Below are 19,280 nucleotides of genomic sequence, written 5' to 3'. Positions count from 1 at the left end.
AAATATCTTTTCTGTTGTTTATTCCTTTTGTGGAACCCCCATCCGTGTCCGTTTGTTTATTCGCACCGACTCTACGTCCTGAACCCTGGGCGCCCTGGTGGGGGGAGACCTGCAGGGAGACCGATGGGGAGACCTACAAAGTATAAGATGCATCAAAGCACCGAAGCCTTGTGTGTCTCCATAAACAGAACTGTGTCTCAATTAAAAGTTTGATTGTGATGTGAAGCAGCGGGCGACCGCAAAGTGACCGGTACACACAGACAAGTGTGCTGCTCCGCTCATGCCCTTCGCTGCAGGTGGGCAGTAAGGGTTGGGTTTTCTCCATTACTTGTTCCTTCTGAGAAAGTTGGCTTTTTCACCAAAATCACTGTTACATTTGTCACCCTCCTCTTGTTGAATTTGTAGCATTTAATACTTTAATAACATTCTCTCCTTAACAGTGGTCAAGTCGCTCCTGCTGCATGAACCATTAGTGATCCCTCCCTCTGGTTGGCGCACTTCATCTCTGGCTCCGTTCCTGGTTTTTAGCTGTCAGTCACACGCAGTCTGAAGCCGCTTGTCCTAAGCAGGGTCACGGTGAGCCGTAGCCTAGCCCGGCAACACAGGGCACAAGGCTGGAGGGGACACACCCTGGCAGGGTGCCAGTCCATCACAAGGCACCCCAAGTGGGACTTGAACCCCAGACCCCCCCAGAGAGGAGGTCCTAGCCAAACTTGCTCTGCTGCCAAACTCGCTGTGCCACCAAACCCCAACTGTCACTTAGAGTTCTGCTAAACGTGTCCAAGTGACCCTTCCCTGCAAACCTGAAACCAAAAACACCGTCGTCTCCATGTTCAACTGGGCTTGGTTTACTCGTAGGTGAGCTTCATTCCTGCTTGACTGCCAGCATAGGGGTTACAGCTGCTGTGTTTGGACCCAAAGGTCACTGGTTCAAATCCCCCCCCCAGCTGTATTACGCTAGAGCAAGGTACCTATTCTAAATTGCTTCAGTAAAATTATCTCTCTGTATAATTGGGTAAATAACAGTATGTCGTTGAACACTGTAAATTACTTTGAAGAAAAGTGTATGAATGAATAATTAACTGACCTCGTTGACATGAAGTGATGGTAGAACTGAGTGGCAAAAACATGTTTTCATTACTTTTTTTTTTTTTTTTTTTTTAAATGCCAAGGGCTGAATTTCACAGGATTTGGTATAAACAATTCGTAAGCAGAGATACTGAAGAAATCACTCCTGTTTTACTAACTGGAGGCTAATAAACGTGCACTATGTCAGCATTTTCTCTTTAATATCTGAACTGGCACAGCAGAATTAATTTATTGGGAAGTAATTTACATGTATTTTTTCCACATGTATTGAAGTGCTTTAAATTGCTAGTTTGGAATACTAAGAAGTGTAATTTGAGTTGTTCAAGCAACTTGATACTTGGGTCGTTTTTATTCTTATGTTGATTTTTCGACAGGTATTGAGGGTTGTTTTCCACTCCTGTGCCCACCTCTGACTGCAGGCTTCTGTAACCGCAGGCGCTGCCCTGCGTTGGTGTTATGACAGGGATGTCTCCCCAGTCCCAGTTACCATTTCTCCCCCGGAGTCCAGCAGCACTGCCGCAGGTCAGGATTGGCAGTTCTCAACAGGCCCCTGAAATGAGGTACAAATCTAAGGATGGAGAAGGATTGAGCATATGGAGGAGATATCCATTTCATGCACTTATACCCCAAGAGACACCCTGCAGTCATTCCTGCATTGATACAGCATGGAGCAGTGTAACACACACACACTAGGGGCAATTTAGAGTCACCAGTCCACTTAACACATCTTTGCACAGACATGTTACAGTTACACTTATTTGTTTAGCAGATGCTTTTCTCCAAAGTGACTTCCAACAAACTCTGTGTAGTGTTATGAGCCCACACACCTTATTCACCACTTGACTTACACTGCTAGATACACTACTTACACTGGGTCACTCAACCATGCATCAGTGGAACACACTCGTGTCACTCACACACTATGGGGGAACCTGAACAGCATGTTTTTGGAATGTGGGAGGAAACCAGAGCACCCAGAAGAAACCCACACAGACACAGGGAGAACATGCAAACTCCATACACACTGAGCAGGGATCAAACCCATGTCCTCTCGCACCACCCAGGTGCTGTGAGACAGTAGCACTACTCAGTGCTGTGAGACAGTAGCACTACTCACTGTGCCACCGTGCTGCCACCAGGAGGAAACCCAGAGTGTGCAAAATGTGTGGTAAGAGGATAAGATTCCATCCTGTGACTTCTGGGACCAAAGGCAGGAGCTCTAACCACTACGCTACCAGCTGCCCACTCTCAGATCTTTGGTGAAGCATCATGACGTTTGGAATGGGTCCTGTTCACCTTCCATCAGATGATCCACAAATGTCCACTAGGGAAGCTGCACTCGTAATTCTAACTGTAAGACAAATTGTGGGGAGCAGCGCAAACCGCTGTAGGCACGTGCAGTTAACTGTCCGCGTCTCTGAAATGTTCTCCGAAACATCTGCCGAAGGCATCTGCGAGACCTGTAATTATGACTGAATGAAACAATGGGAGCCGTAGGAAAATCACAGGACAAATGGTCCATTGTACTCTAAATTACCATCTCGATAACCGCCTGTGCTTTATTTGACAAACACGGTATTAACCCGTCTAATTATAGCACAGCGCTGCCCGTCATCTCGTTTCAATGGGATGGATTTGCGGAAGGACTTCAGGGATGAAATAAAAGGCACGGAACCAACACACTGCTGGATGGACCCAGGGATGGTCTTGTGGTTGAATTCAGTTCGGTGACCTCCGATGTCCACGTCTCCGATGCTCGTCCGTTTCGAGAGGTGTGTAGTTATTCTCCACAGCAGTTACTGCACGTTGTGCCTTTTCGCAGTTTCCTTTACACAGCAGACAAACGAAACATTGTTATCCAAACACTCAGACCAGTCGTCCATTTAAAGCCTGAAGGTTGAGTTCATCTCAACATCCATTCAGATGAAGAGCATCATCAAATGCATCTGTGCACTTTTTCAGTTTTACCCCCGTCAGAGTCTAAGCATCAGATCTTCCCCTTTGTGGCTCTCCGTGGTGTATCTTGGTAACTGGCTCTGTGGGCACTTCCTACACTCTTTGGCTCCAGTTCCTCTTCTAATCTAACCCCCTCAGCTCTTCCTATGTGTCCCTGCAATAAAGCCCTTTTTGGTTCTGCTCCACGTTCCATCACGTAACATCAGTCACACTCCTCTGCCTCCTTCAGGGTAATAACACCTCCCTCGAGAGTTGGGAAACGAAAATGAGGATGAATACCTTTTCGGGGGGCACTGGCAGTGCTGCTCTTCGACAGTGAAATCACAGATGAGTGGTTGTATGGAAGCAAATGGAAGACTGGTGTTCTGGCGATTCCTAAGCTCTTCCCACTGACCTCCTGGCGATTCCTAGGCTCTTCCGACTGACCTTCTGGTAGTACTAATACTCCCAACTTCCCCCTGTGGCGTTGTGTGACCCGAAGGGGGCAACCATGAAAGACAGGCCCGTGAACAATGGCACAGCTCACTGTGGGGCACTGGAACACGGAGGCCTGACTGAACTGGATGAAGGTAACTGTGTGTGTCTGTGTGTTTGTGTGAGAAACATTGGTGTGGCAGCACTTTGGACTCTGCTGGGAACGATATTGAAAATCCCAACAATTCCCTTCTTCCCTGGACCCTCCACGCAGTCACATTCTGCATTCTGAGGACTTTTTCGGCTACAGCGCAGCCCTCCTCGGAACTCCTACGCTGGTTGATCAGGTTCTCAACAGGTCAGCCACGTTATGCGGGTGCCAGGGGTGGTGCTGCTGCTTTAGAGTAGTTATAGTACAAAATAACAGAATAGATTATTTATTGACAAAAATGGTAGGGTATCTCTGCAGTGAAATCCATACCGTGGTTATGATCTATTTACAGCCTAAAAATCATCTTCCCTGAGTGAAACTGGAGTGACTGCCCTTGACCGGCACCAAAGCTTCTTGACCTGGTTTGTTTTGGGTGAAGCTATATCATGTATTTGTTTTTGTTGTGGATGACGGCAGCACAGTGAGTCACAGGTGAGATGGAACTCAAGTGCGGTGTCATATTCTGGGCCTGTGGCATCTTGAGAAAGGGAAGAAGTTGCTAAAGTGGTGCTGCTGGGGTCTGGTTCTGTGTGTGTGTTTTAAAGGCCTGAGGACCCACACTCATCCTATATATTCGTTTCATTCTCCCAGAGGCACGGTGCAAGGTATAAACCAGTGGTTTGATGTCGACCCGATCTGGATGCGAGGGCAGTGTATTCGGACAAATATGTGGAAGGGCTGCAGCTCTCCAAGGGCAGCTGTGGCCAGCGCTCCATTAAGGCACCATCAGTGCAGTTGAAACAAACGGCTGGTGCATGAGGGTGTCAGTTTTACACGGATGGCATCATCATTTTTAGTCTTAAATGTGTATAGAAATCAATACCCTCATTTTTCAGTTTAAAGAGAGTGATAAATAATAATTTATTTTTCCTGATTCCTTTTGACAAGGTGACTTTCAGTGTGAGGTTTGTAGCCTAAGGTACTTGCAGTGATTTACCCCTTTACAGAACAGAGAACAAATTCAAGGTAAGTCCTCAAGGGTACTACATGGAGTGGGGATCTGAACCCAGATCCTCCTGTTTGCAAGGAGACGGTCCTTAACCACCAGTTTTTTCTCTATAAACTTCTTGTGGGATTGTAACCATCTTGAAGAAAATAAATTTTTTGTTGTTGTACCCTCTGATTGGCTGGGATCCTAACCCTCCTCCAGCAATCTGCCAATGAAATCAGGGCTCTGCTAACGAAGGCGTTATTGGTTGTGGTGATCACCCAGCGGGAGGTGGGGGAGCAGTAATGCCTCGGCTCGTCCCGGTCACGCATCTCACAGCGACACACGCTAATTAGGGGGCCGCCATCCACCTTCCCCACGCGCGGCCCTGTAATCAAGGCGCCTATCGAGGTCCGACTGCGGAGTTACCGCTGCGGCGGATTCTCTCCTGGTGAGTTTTCTGGCCTCGGCAGTAGCACGCTTGGGCTTCCCTTGTGGACGCTGCGGGCCTCCACATATTCCAGCAGATTTCTGCAGGAATTAACACGGTACTTAGAGCAGCATCACTGTGGAAACAGCTCCTGGCCTAGATGTTCATGAAAGAGTGCTGATTTAAGGGGCCTTTGAAAAATATCCATCCATCCATCCATCCATGCATGCATGCGTGGATACATTTAAATAGATCTTGCAGTCAAAGCCAGAGCTGGAGCTCTTCAACAGTCCGGCCATAACTAGCGCTTCAAATTGAATCACGGGCAACGATTCCTGGCACAGGGTTCCTCCCCCCAGGCTGTGTGCCGCACTATAGTGACCCCCTGCTGCAAAGGTACAAATGGGGTCCTGGCGTAACCACGCCTCCAGTTCACACACACTTGGGATTGGTTCCTCTGTCTTTTTAATGCATCAGAGATAATTGAGATTTGCATAAACCCCCGTGGGGAGATTACCGCTCCGGCAGACATTATTATTCAACAGCTCTCCAAATCGGCGATCCAAAAAAAGAATAATTACGTTCTTCTTATTCAGACGTGTTTCACGGTGCACTTAACTTCTGTGGTGTTAGAGACTAGAAAATACATTTCAAAACAAACACAAAAGGGTTTTATTTTAAAACATGAGAAACTAGTTTTTTTTAAATAATTCAAACAAATCATGTACCTTGTAGCAGTTACATTTTTCAATGCTCAGATTTCCAATAATATGATACTATATATCCCACACACACACACACACACACACACGGTCGATATAGTGTACCGATGCCTTTTTTTAATTGCTGCGAATAAACAGAAATGCAGTTTGCTATTGCTTTGTCTATTGATTAGAACGGTGTGGATGCAAAGAGTTTCTTGGGCCATGAAAAAAAATAAACAACACAGCAGCGTTTTTGCCCTCCAGCCATGTCTCTCATCAGCCTCCGAAATGCACATCATAATCCATACACATACACACTTGAATCGACATTAATATTCCACTGTTGGCATCCAGCTCCTAAACTAACAGATTACAGGTAACTTTGCATTGGTAACATACTGCAGTATAAATTCTAAAGTGAACATATATCACCTGTTGCACCTATTTATACTGAGTTCTGCTGCTACTTTCACTTCTCGGCTCAAATTGCTTAAATGTGCTTGTGCACATTCCTGTAAATCATACAGTATTCGTACAGAATTTATCGTACTGTCTTCAAAGTATTACTTTGCCTTTTATAAATGTTGTTCTGTTGCATCACATGTGTCTAAAGGAGCGTCAGGCATTTCAAATACACTCTGTGTATACTTATCTGTACCTTATAATGGCCGATTTTGACTGATACGGTCATGCACCCCCCCCCCAGCTGCCTAGTTGTCAAAGACGGTGGGCTTGTGGTCATGGTCCCCATGGTGAGCTCATAATACCAATGGTGGCCTTCTGGTCCTCATGGTATACTCACTGTCCCCAAGGTGTGCTCATGGGTCCCGGTGATGTGGTCGCGGTCCCCATGATGGTACCGTGAAGCTAACATCAAGAAGGACTCGCTCACCGTGCCGGCCCACTTCTCCAAGAACCCTTCCGGGGAGAAGCTGTTCTGCAGCATCCTGTGAGGCGTGTGCCCTTAGCTGCCCTTCGGCTTTCCCACACACCTTCCCTGCTGGCTGCCGGTGGGGGCAGCTCCGGTCCGGGCGCAGAGGGTCCCTCCGGTGCCTGTGTTTAGGTACATTACACATCGCTGGCTGAGTGCAGCCTTGGTCGCTTCCCACGGACAGAAGCTCTTTTATGTCTTTTATGAATACGACCACATCCTATTTTTTGCCGAACCGGGGTCTGCGTTAAGGCAGCAGCCAAGCCTCTTAGATATTAATCGTCCATTTACATATGTAGGAAGATGTAGGAAGCAAAAAACAAACAAAACTTCACAGCTTTGACGGCAATAGATGTGTGTGGGTCGCCTATTCGTGACCGGCCCGGGCGCCGACATCAGCTGTGAAAGTTCAGCTGTGCTGCGAAATAGAGATTTATTCCCGGTTGTCGTGGAAACGGCTATGTGTCCTTGCGCCGTGCTGTTGAACACCGGTGTTGCTGATGCGAGCCTTAGATGTGGATCTCGCTCCACGGCGCTGGAGACGGATGCCGGCGGGAGGTGGCGCATCTGCTCGTTGGCCGCCATGCCAATTAGGCCAGAAGCGCTCGTGTGATTCTCCATCTGAGGCGTCTCCCGAGCGCCTCGTCGCTCAGCTCCCCGAAACACCATTGAAAAATTAATGGGGGAAAAAGTCCATCTTAAAGTGGGGTATCGGTGCCAAAAAGCCAGAATAATGGCTCACCTTGTGCGCTGCCATTAACTTTGGGAAGTACAGCACTGCGGTTATTATGATGTAGATGATTTTCATCTTAACCTCTAACTTTTATGAAAGCAGTGACAATACGGATATTGAAACGGTTTGTTTTCAATTAATTTTACTGTATGAAGTTTCTGTAGAATCGAGATTGTCCTTGATGGAAGAGCGACTTCCCCAGAATAGGAGGAAAAAAGACACTGGGAGGGAGGGGGGTTTGACGCAGTCCAGTGTTTACAGCTGCTGCCTTGCAACAGAAGGCCCCAGGTTCGAATCCCCACCCAGGCTGTATTTACCATCAGTTCCGCCCCGATGTTGAGCGGAAGGGACGTGCGCACAAATCACGGTACTGTACTCTTTTGCGTTTTACTCCAGCAACGCGCCAGTGCTTCAGTCATAGGTCTTGTAGGAAAAGATCCCCTCCCAAGTCCAACATGATCCCAGGCTAAAACGCAAGGGCCATTTTTATTTTTCAACAGCTATTCTCGACTTCGTTTTCCCGGACAAACGCGCCAGGACTCGGGAACCTCCGGCCCCCGTTTCGCCCGGCACAGCGGCGCCCCCCAGCGGACATTCCGTGCCACGCAAGGGGGCACAGGGGGCACAGGGGGCTCGGGTGTGAGAGCGGGCAGACGCTGGCGGGGACGTCGCCGCGGTGCTTCGTGGCGTTTTTCACAGCTCGTTGTGACGCGAGAACTCGAGTCAGTCTTGTACTGTTACTGTAAGGGCGGCTGTGTGCAAAGTGCGTGGGACAAGACGGCAAAAAAAGACGAGCAAACAAGGCTGAGGTTACCGAGCACTTCTTTCGTGGCGAAACGTGAAGGCGGGTGGGGCTGAACGACGTCCACTTTTTCCTCAGCTACCTCACAACGCGGAAGCGCGGCGAAGGAAGGATCCGCAAACGCGACTCCAATTCCCAGAATGCCCGGCGCCTCGGTGCGGCAGCTCCCATTGGCCGCGCGGTGGTCGCGGACCGCCGCACGCGGGACCCCCGCCCCCCCCCCTTCGTAAGGAGCCGGAGACCGTCGCCCTCGCGCGCGCCGAGTTATGCGTCGGAGAGCGGCGGCGGCGCCGGGCGCGCTCGTGGAGCACCCGCACCGCTCCGGGGACGCCCGCGCAACGCCGGTGGCACGCTCGCGGGAGGCGCGCGCCGCGCCGCGAGCGCCCCGTCCATGCGCGCCCTAGCGCTGCTGCTGTGTCCGTGTGCGCTCGCGCTCGCCGTGCATCTGTGGCTCGCGGCGAACCGAGGCGCCCTGCTGCCGGAGCGCCGGGACTCGGGTGAGAAGCGCCGCAACTTCTCCTCGCGGCCGGGCTGCGCCGCGTCCCCCTTCAAGCCTGGCTTCGCACTTTGCCGGAGTTACTTGCGTGCCGCGTCGCGTCGCGTCAGGAAGCCGCACGCAGTAGACTAGTAGTAGCGGAGCGCGCGAACATTTTTGACCGCGCGCTCAGCTGACGGAGTCCCGCCGTTCTGCGTGCGCCTTTATATATACAAATGATTTGACGTGATGTACAGTACTAACAGTGAGTGAATGTTGGAGCGGAAGTCTGCGGTGTCGCTCAGCAGCCAGAGCAGAGGCGAGGCGAGGTGAGGCGAGGCGAGGGAGAGCTCAGTCAGTCCGTCCCTCCGCTCCGTCCCTCGTTCTCCCGTTTCTGAAAATTGCGAATCATTCATGGATTAATTCCCCGCCGCCGGGCTGCTCGTGACAGTCTTGTGTGACGATAGATAGAATAGATTGAAAAAACAACTTCAACTACTCCCACAACAAAATCCATCTTACGAAGTTGCCGTAAAAATGTTTGCCGAACATGTCAGCCCCGCGTGTCCCAGTACTAGTAGTGACCTCGGAGTGGCTCGGTGTCGCGCTCCGGTGTCTACTCTGTGTTTTACCGTGTTTTTTTACCGCTCGCAAAAGGATCTCGCGCGGCTCTCTGTCGCTGAGGAGGACAAGAAAGTCACGCGGTCACTCCCTTTCTGAATGCAGCGGATGGGCGCGCGCCGGCCCGCGAAGTGCTCGTGGGAGTGCTGTCCGCGCGGCAGCACCGCGCGCTTCGGGACGCCATACGGGAGACGTGGCTCGGCTACCTGAGGGAGCACCCGCGCTTCGGCCGGCGGTGAGTACCTGCCTCGATGACGTCACACTTTGCCGGGGGGGGGGCGATGTCGGTCAGTGACGCTCTCCGCTGTGCCGGGCTGCAGGGTGCTGGTCAAGTTCATCATCGGAAAGCACGGCTGCGCCGTGCCCGAGGAGGACAGGGAGGACCCGTACTCGTGTGCCCTTCTGAACCTCACCAAACCAGGTACCGAAGCTCCGCCTCCGCTGCCGCCGCCGCCGCGCACGGGCGGGTACGATGCGCCGGTGTCTCGGCTCCATGACCCCAAACCAGCAGGTGCGGTACCGGTGTCTCGCCTCCGTCACCTCAAAGACAGGTCTTTGGCCTGTGCCTCACCTTCGCTTCCTAATCGGTGCTAAGGTGGCTGCCGGGACGAAGCGGCGCCGACATCCGGCCCGTCGTGCAGGTTTGCGCTCGGCCCTGGATTCGGGTCGTCGCGCCCGCCAAGTGCACGATTCATAGGCAGCGCAGCGGAGACTTCCTCTTGGCCCGGGTGTTTGTTGGAAATGCGCGGTTCGAGTCGCCTCCGACCGCGAAGGGAACGGCGGCACTTAAAGCTCCTCGATGTCTGTCGCTCCCTGCAAGTTAGCAACATCTGCTCGGGGAAAATGTACCCACCGTGGCCCTGCGCTTAATTGGCTTTTGTCAGGGGACGAGGCAGAGGGAGGTTACGCGGAAGCTGTAAAAATAAAATGCGGCTTCCTTTTAACGCTCTTGTACTTCGCATTGATCTCCGGGGTAATAAAGTGTTCTTTTTCTAATTAAGAAAGCGTACCGCCGAGATGGAGTACGCCCTTTAGACAGGAACCCCACAGGAAGGGAAGCGCTTCGAAGTGCTGATGCCAGGAGAAATGCAGGAGGTGCCCATATGCCCGGCTTTATCGCCTCCCGCCTCCCCCGCCCGGGCGCCGCCTGCCCGGATCCGTCTCCTCGCAACGACGCGGTGCTTCCCGTGGCGAGAAAGGCGCGGCGACGGTCGTCGGGATGTCCGGCGGTGCTTGACGCGTGTCGGTGCCTCGCTTTCAGAGGATTCCCGCGACGTGGAGGTCCTCGCCGTGCCCCACGCCTCGGTGCTCGGCCCGTCCGACGTCTCGGTGGTCAGCTTGGACTTCAAGGTCCTGCACCCGGTGGTCATCACGCGCCTGGGGGTGTTCCCTCACGGGCCTCACCAGGAGCTCTGCGGCAATGTGACCGTCAAGCTCTTCCAGCTGGACCAGGAGGTGAGCCCTCAGTCTGGGGATTCGATCGACCACTCGCTGGCTGACCTTGGACGTGTGTGTGTGTGTGTGTGTGTGTGTGTGTTTGTGTGTGTGTGTGAGAGCACCGCTATTGGAAGCGGCTCTCAGAAAGCTGGCCAGAGTGGGTCGACCCATCATCGCCTTCTGAGGCGGGTGGACGTTTCCCATCCTCGAGGACCTCGGGCCGGCAGATGTCGCGGTTGCCTGTTAGTCGTTAGCATTTATTGATTGACGCCTGGCGCCGCAGATAACGGGACTTGAGGACCGATGTCCGGCCACCGTCAAGGACAGGGCGAGCCCACTCTGGAGCGCATCCTCAAATGTTGACCCCTGTTCTCTGGCGCCCCTCGCAGGAAGCAGTGGTGACAGCGCGTTTCAGCGCCATCAGCACGGGCACCAAGGTGAACGGACTGTGGTACAAGCCGGTGGAGCAGTTCATCCTGCCCCGGGTAAGTCTCCCGGATGCGGTCCCGGCGTCGGATTTGAGCGAGGGGCTCGACAGCAGTTGGTAAAGCACTGTTACGAATGTTTGGTGATAATTTAATAACGCGCGCTCTGAAGAGTAAGGTGTCGACCGAGCAAATCGGCGTGTGTTGATGGACCTCCGTGCCCGCTGTGCTCCCGCAGGGTTTCGAGGGCTCCTTGGTGTGGGAGAGTCTGGACTCCACGAGTCTAACCACGGCGGACATCAGCAAGGTCCAGCTCAACGCCGGCGGAGGGGTGGTGAGGTTTGCCTCGGTAAGCCGTGCGTACGCCGGCACGGTAGACATTCGACCCGTGGCGCCTGGTGAGATGCTTAAAACGCAAGCACCTTGTGTGGAGGGGGGCGCGGCGGCGCAGTGGGTTGGACCGGGTCCTGCTCTCCGGTGGGTCTGGGGTTCGAGTCCCGCTTGAGGTGCCTTGCGACGGACTGGCGTCCTGTCCTGGGTGTGTCCCCTCCCCCCCTGCGTCACGCTCCGTGTTGTCGGGTTAGGCTCTGGCTCCCCGTAGTCCCGAATGGGACAAGTGGTTCAGACTGTGTGTGTGCGTGTGTGTGTGCGCGTGTGTGTCTCGTGTGGCCGGGAGCTTTCAGGGAAGACGGCCGAGGTCAGCAAGTGCAGAAAATGCAAACGTTAAAAGCGCAAAAAATGTGCAAATTCTGTGCGTTGCTCAAAGGGGTTGATGAGGGGGAAGGATTAATGGAGGCGATGTGCCGAGACGAAGCGGGACCCGGAAAAAGCAGCGGATTAAATCTTTGTTTCCAGGGAGCTCTTGCAGTGAACTGTCCTCTCTTACATGACGTGTCAAGCGGATTGAATGAGAGCGGCGCTCACACACCGTACGCGCTGCTTTGAATCGCTCTCAGAGCCTGAAGTGCGGTGTGCGTTCGCGCCGTGTCCTTGAGAGCTCAACCTACCTGCGCTTTCGCTGCAGGTGGAGGAGGGAACGCTGCCGCACAGGAGCGCCCGTGGCTTCCCGGGACTGGCTGGAGGATTCACCTTCTCCATCTACGGTGGGCCGCTCCGCCGATGACTTGGGAACGAAACCGCGGTGTACGACCGGCTCCGCCTTAACCCGTTAAATTGTTAAAGCGGCATGAGAAATCCATAAGTGGGCATAATGAGGTTCGGCCCTCGGAGGGTACGGCCACGGTCCACGGTTGTCGAGTCGGGGGCGGAGCTGAGCGCCAGCTCCTGACGGACCGTCCACCCCGTCAAAGTGCAGATGCGGAGGCCCTGTCGGAGATGTTGCGGGGGAGGCCGGCGCGGCGGGACCGGCATGCGGCGAGGCTTCGGGAGGAAGGGGCGGAGCTGGAGCGGGAGAGCCGTCGGCACGGCGACATGGTCTTCGTGGACGTGGTGGACACTTACCGGAGCGTGCCCTCCAAGCTGCTGCAGTTCTACAAGTGGTACGTCGCCCACCCGCCCAGTAAGGTTTCCCGCTGGATAAGCTCAGTCCAGGGTTGTCGAGCTCGCCTTTTTAAAAGTACTTCTTTCTCTTTTTGGCATTTAATTAAAAATTCAGTTTTGGGCATAAAATCCGTTTTTTAATTAAAATGACCATTCGCGCTCCGATAGGTCAGTGAGAAGAGCTGACTTCAGTCTCCTCCTGAAGACGGATGATGATTGCTATATCGACGTGGACGCTGTGCTAATGAAGATAGACCAAAAGGGGTTGAAGCGCAGCAATTTCTGGTGGGGAAAGTAAGTGCTGCGACGTGCGCGCATCTGCCCGGTGCTGCTCTGATGCTTGTGTGCCCATGTACTGTGTTTTACCCACGCGTTTCCTCCACTTGCTTCGAACAGGGTCATGGAACCGGTGTAACTAATGGACACACGTTCTCTTTACCACATGACTTTTTTTTTTTTTTCCCCCACAGACTGCCCACGAAATGGAGTAATAACGTAGTATAATTATTACTGAAGTGTGACGTACTTGACCAGAGAATCGAAACGCTGATTTTTCCGTTTGTGATGCCTCACATCACAGAGCCTCATGGGTGGGAGTTCTTCTCATTATTATTAAATAATTACACCTTTGTCCAGAGTTACTCGCAGGGATAGCTTTATACAAAGTTTTTCTCCCCCCCCCGCCGCCAATTTCTTAAACTGTTTCTGTATGGTTGTGTATCTATGCTTTTAGAAAAGCTTCTCAGAAGGAGAAAAGAAAAAAACGTCATTGCAGTGAAAGCCTTACTGCAGTTTCAGGCAGAGCTGGGCGGTGGACCGCGTGGGCAAATGGCAGGAGCTGGAGTACGCAAGCCCCGCCTACCCCGCGTTTGCCTGCGGATCAGGCTACGTTGTGTCCAGGGACCTGGTCCAGTGGCTGGCCGACAATGCGGACAAACTCAAGGCCTACCAGGTACCGGCCGTACCTTCGTCCCGCGCCTTTCCTCATTTTTCTTTCCTTTTTTTTCCGATGAGATCCAGCTGACGGTACAGGAACGAATGTGGGAAATGTGCCGGTTTTCCTGCAGGGCGAAGACGTGAGCATGGGGATATGGATGGCCGCTGTGGGGCCGCGCAAATACCAGGCAGGTATAGCGGATGTGCGCCTACATCGGCTCAATTAGGTGGATGGAGATTCGGATCAGTCCGGTGCTTAAGTGCCCCGTTGGAGTGAACCTGCGTATGCACCATCCCCTTGTTCTACAGTTTTCAAACACGCACGCACACATGCGTTTTTTTTAGCCTTTTACTTAAACTAGGACACTTCTTTTGGCGCTAATGGGACCGATGACTCTACTTTTCCTGCGCAGGACCCCGGCTGGCTGTGCGAGAAGGATTGCTACGCAGACATGCTCTCTTCGCCCCAGCATTCGGTCCAGGAGCTGCGAACGCTATGGGCCGGGAGGAGAGCCTGCGGGGACCCGTGCGGCTGCCCCGGAGACCGCCGCTGAGCTAATGCTGGGTGTTGGTTAGCGAGGATGGATTGGGAGGGGGGGCATGCGTGAGGTTGCCCTGCCGTGGGCAACGAGACGTCCCCGCGGTGGGGAACTGTGCACGTGCGAGGAAGCGTGACCAAAAGGGCTCCCGCGACGCAGGATGTCGTGTTTTGTGCCCTCGCGTTCGTTTCAGACGTTTTGTTTGTTTCTTTGTCACGCCTTACACGTTCTCTCAAGCGGTCGCCGGAGAACGACGCGCCGCCTGACCCATTTCCGTGTGCTCCAGCTCATTTCTGTGTCGCGTCGACGCGGCCTCGCGTTCTTCGGCGCTCCTGCCGAACCGCAGGCCGTTTCCGCCGGAATACGCTCGGGTCTCTCGGCCCTGTTCCGCTTTTCCCGCTCGTCACGAGTAATTCTGTTGGCAGCGCTCAGCCGTGCGTCGCTCACGTGACTTCCTCTTCCCGAGGCCCATCCCGCACTGGCAGGTGCCTCTTATAACCGCAAGAGCCACCGCTTCCTTTGGCAGCAAATAAGCGCATAACATTGACGTCTCTAAACACGTCTTTCTCGTCCGATCGATTCATCGGACTTAATCTCCACGGGAAAAACACCGGTTTCTTTTAACGCGACTGTTCTAGACATCAGAACGCAAGTCCTCCTTTCGCAGACGGTAAATAAAGGTAAACATCAGGTTATTAAATATACTTCTCGATGGAAAAACCGTTTGTGAAGCACGTTTAGATGTCTCGCCGGGACGGTTTCGATTTTTCGTGAGCCTCCTCTTTAGCCTGTAGTATGTGTTGTGGTAGTGCCATGCTGACCGTCATGGTCGAATTAGCGCAGCAGTTTCAAGGGAAGAGGAAAACACTGTACAACATTAAATCAGATTTAAACAAATCTGTACGAAGCCTCCTTTGAAACGTCTCGTAACTGTCCGCTCCAAAGAGCCGCGACTCCTGGCGGTGAGATGTGGTCGTGCAGCAGCTGCGTTCCTGTCTGGGGGGTCCGCACTTGTCCCCCGTCGCTTTGCCCTCCATCAGTCGAGTAAGAAATGGAATATATACAGCCTTTTAGAAAAATCATATTTGGGGTAAAAAAAAAAAAGAAACCTTTCAGCTGCAGAACAAATTCACGTTTTCCACCACATTTCCATATAAATGAAAATTTAAATTGATGTTCATAGTAATTTATTATGTTCCCTTCAAAAATATTGCTCCATTTTCCCTAAAACTTAAAAGCGCCGAACCTCTCACCTTCCGGTCAGATGTCAAGTGCCTTACCCTTGACGCCTCTGAAGAGGGACCCCCGGCGGCGACGTTTGCGTGAACGGACTGGCGCCGAGGAGCTCGCAACTGGGGTCCGCCTAAGAGCGACGGCGGCTCTGCGGCACAGCGAGCGGCGCCGGTGCCATTTTCGGACGACGGACAGTAGATAAACGGACTTTCTCGTGAGGCGCGCGACGCACGCAGCGCGAGTTGCCGGCGCCCAGGTGTATCGGACGTCGTTCGTCGGCGGCTTCTTGCACTTTGTCACGTGGAGCAGCAGCATCATCATGCTTAACAATATTAATCATTTTCCAAAGTATCGTCCTGTTGTTATTTCCTTAATTTTCCTCGTGGATGATTTATCCCCCCAGGATAGACAAACCACTTCTGAATGCATTTAAATGCGAAAATCGATCCGCTGCCGGGTGGTACAGTTACAGGGATACGCTGGGTTACCTCTGCATTCTTTAGCACACAGTGTTTCCTGTTAAACAACTTGTTTGTCCATATCTGCGATATTTTCAGCTGCATTTGCTCCCAGGTTTGCGATAGACTAGCGTAGTGCCCAGGGTGCAACCCCCCGCACCCATTGTTTCCAGGTTAGGCTCCGGTTCAGCAAGACTCTGCTCAGGACGTGTGGTTATTGAAACTGAATGGGTGGATGGAGTTTTTATTATTAAACAGGTTGAGTCTCCAGAAAACTTTGAGTTGAAGTCACAAGTACCAGTTAGCCCATGAAATGTATTTTAGGTAATGTGGTCTAGGCATAAGAAGTATGCTACATATTTAATTTGATTTATTTATTTTAAACAGCACTTTGACTTTTTTTTTTTTTTTTTTTTTCCCCCCCCCTTCCTCAAGCAGCTGACATGCAGTGCTGGTTTGTACTTGAACCTCCCTGGACAAGGTGTCGTACAAACTCCTCATTATTAACCAAAGGCAACATGCGCATTTCTGCACAGGAGTAGGAAAAACGTATGTATTTGATCTGAGCAGTGGTGCAGTGGGTTTGACCAGGTCCTGCTCTCCGGTGGGTCTGGGGTTCGAGCCCCACTTGAGGTGCCTTGCGACAGACTGGCATCCCCTCCCTGGTGTGTCCCCTCTCCGGTGTGTCCCCTCTCCCTCCAGCCTTGGGCCCTGTGTTGCCGGGTTGGGCTCCGGTTCCTCGCCTGGGACAAGGGGTTTTCAGATGAGGTGATGTGATATTTGGTCTGACTTTATGTGAGCAGGGCTGCCCACGTCACTCTTCTGGGGGGCAGAGGGTCTAGAGTTAGATGACACAAACGGAACGGACATGGAGGACCGACCGGCGCGTTGCCCTGCGCCCTGGGGCTGCAGGACTAATGTGATGCGCTGGTGGCGAAAGCAGCACATGCTGACATGACGTCTCCCTCGAGTCGGTGTTTCCAGGGACTTGCAGCGCATCACATCCCATCCTGCTCAACCGTTTCTTCTAAGGGTGCAGCACCGCTGTCCAGCAGTCAGGTGTTCTATGGGAAAACGAGACGCGTTAAATGTTGTGAAATTTACCCCGTGGCGATTGGAGTATTTTCCGAGCGGAGTACGAAACTAAACGCAGCCATTCTTGCGTTGAGGTGTTGCGGTAGCTTCTGCCATCACGCAGTCGTCGGTTTCTTAGTGTATCGTCTGCGTTAAAGTGCAGAAGTTGAAATGAGGCTCAAACGGCGAAACACCAGCAGAGACGAAACAAATGGGTGCGTCGGTGGATTATCGACGCTCTCCAGAAATCCGAAAGTCGTTAATGTGCCGTTTTCCATTAAACGGGCTGTTCTTTTTCCCCCGGGTGGTCTGCGGGGTTATCCGAGGGCCCATGTTCTCATCTCCTCCTTGACGTCGCCAATACGCTGCCTTGTCTAGTTGCAAATGGTCCGAGTTACAAATTGTCGTCGATAGAAACATTTTCCAGATAATTTTTGTATTTCAAAGTGCGTTCTTCCTTCTTGTCTGCGAGCCCGGGCAAGGCGGTAAGGAAGACTATATAAAAACTTTGTTGATCCCAAAGGAAACTTCGAGGCTACAGCTGTGCACATGCAACAACTATAAATATCACTGAGCACAAGTATAGAAGAGCACAGAAAATATGTACCAGTCAACAGTAGTGCTGAGTGATTTACCTAGTGTTTATACAGCAGGGTATTCTTAGTGCATCAATTGAGGGTAAGTGCCATGATCAAGGAAATTAGATGGGATTTGAACCAGGGTTCCTTCCCATTGCAAGGACTCAGCCTTAAGCACTACGCCACCTGCTGGCCCTGGGCGGTGCAGCGGTGAGGTCCAACGTGTATCCCCCTACTGATGCTCCTGGTCCTTTTGCTTCACTCTGCCACTTGGGCTCCGCTGTGTGTTCACTTGCACGCTTTCTGCAATATCGTGCTACGTGTTTTCCCACTCACCGCGTTCTTTAGAGGAAGGAGCGTTTCTCAGTAATATGACCACACAAGTTTAAATAATGGAACTGCACAGAAACGGGTGGAAGCGGTGACTTCAGGACTATATTTCTTTATATCCAGAAGCTAACGGGGGTTTTTTTTTTTTTTACTGGGTATTCGAGTGGGGGGGGGCGGGGGCTGCTCTTTGGCCTTGTTGCTTAGATCCCGATGGCTCTGTCTCCCACCCAGGAAGGACGGAGGGTACTTTTGGGTTGAGCACATGGGCCTGCGAGCCTTTTAATTGGAAAGGACCATTTGAAGCAGAGGCCGCTGTGACACTAAGAGGATTAGAGGACGTGCGCTTTGGTTCCGAGCGGCTGCTTTACCCTCGTAGCGTGATTTAAGGAGAGCAATGAGATGGCATTCAGCGCTGCAAGAGCATCCTATAAATTATCCGCCAAGTACAAGGTCTGCCGACACGTACGACGAGCAACATCTCGGCACCAATGAATAATGCAGGGGGGGGCTACGGGAGAGCGAGGACTGGTGTACCGCGTCAATCAGCGGCCCGAGAAACAACCGTTTGGCTGCGTTGCTCCCTTGTTCACAAGATATCAAAGTTGAAATGAGGCTTAGAACAAACATTCCATCTAACAAATGTGCTGCGGCAAAGAAGGTCACGAATCACCGCTGTTTTAATAAGTACGGTTTCTCACGGGGGAAAATGTTTTTCCCCTTCACGCAGCGCAAAATGTCAGGGAAAATCAGTGTGAATGTCGAATAACCGGTGCGGTGCAAAACCACCTTTTACCTTTGGCGCTGCCGCACTCCTTGGAATCCAAGCGTTGACATGAATGCGGTGTAAAGTAGGACCCTTTTCCTCACTCCCCGAAGACGGTTGTGCGAGTGTCTTCGGTGGCGTTTGACGGTGGGGTGTCACGCAAAGATCGGAGTGTGAAACCTTTGTGGAAATGGACAGCATGCGTGAGCATGTTATAGTCTCGGCAGATGAAGCAGCCTGCAGGACGGAAGTTCTGCGCTCAGTCCTAATGCGCGAGGCCACTGGTGTTTCCCCATACAGCCACAACCCCAAGAGGTCAGCAGCATCTGACATTCGCTTGATCAGCCCCCCAGCGCTAGCTTCCTGTACCCTCGCTCACGGTGGAGATATAGAAGAGCAGAAGGCGACCCCTTAGACCATATCATGCGCAAACTAGGTCCGGTAACAGCAGTGGTGAGTTCACAGTGCTGTGGATTCTCTGCTGAACCTACGCTTGCATTCCCCTCCCCCTCCACGTGTCGTCTCTAGTCCCCCCTCAGCTGGAGGCCTGTGGGTTTGAAACCAGCTCAGTCTTGTGTGGCGTTTGCATTTTCTCATGCTTCTGTGCTCCAGGTGCTCCGGTTTCCACCCACGGTCCGAAGATAGGTGCTTGGTGAACTGATGGCTGAATTGCCGGTAGTGTGAGTTCGCTGCGATGGACTGGCGTCCTGTCC

At 52.4% G+C, this 19,280-nt stretch overlaps 1 protein-coding gene across 2 annotated transcripts; it reads left to right on the top strand.

The window, feature by feature from the left end:
* The first annotated feature begins 8,019 nt into the window (after positions 1 to 8,019).
* LOC108926991 (UDP-GalNAc:beta-1,3-N-acetylgalactosaminyltransferase 2-like) lies at positions 8,020 to 16,449 on the top strand. 2 transcript variants are annotated; one of them, XM_029251261.1, is made up of 12 exons: positions 8,020 to 8,695; positions 9,400 to 9,529; positions 9,615 to 9,715; positions 10,556 to 10,749; positions 11,121 to 11,216; positions 11,395 to 11,505; positions 12,181 to 12,259; positions 12,472 to 12,655; positions 12,825 to 12,950; positions 13,449 to 13,608; positions 13,724 to 13,780; positions 14,006 to 16,449. In XM_029251261.1, the coding sequence occupies exons 1-12, from the start codon at positions 8,590 to 8,592 to the stop codon at positions 14,144 to 14,146; spliced, it is 1,485 nt and encodes a 494-aa protein (XP_029107094.1). In that variant the 5' UTR covers positions 8,020 to 8,589; the 3' UTR covers positions 14,147 to 16,449. The 2 variants fall into 2 exon arrangements, with proteins under 2 accessions (XP_029107094.1, XP_029107093.1); XM_029251260.1 differs by having other exon boundaries at positions 9,615 to 9,805.
* The last annotated feature ends 2,831 nt before the right edge of the window (positions 16,450 to 19,280 follow it).

The sequence above is a fragment of the Scleropages formosus genome, chromosome 4 (genome assembly GCF_900964775.1).
Source record: "Scleropages formosus chromosome 4, fSclFor1.1, whole genome shotgun sequence".
Lineage (NCBI taxonomy): Eukaryota > Metazoa > Chordata > Actinopteri > Osteoglossiformes > Osteoglossidae > Scleropages > Scleropages formosus.
This window is presented reverse-complemented; position numbering and strand designations above follow the sequence as displayed.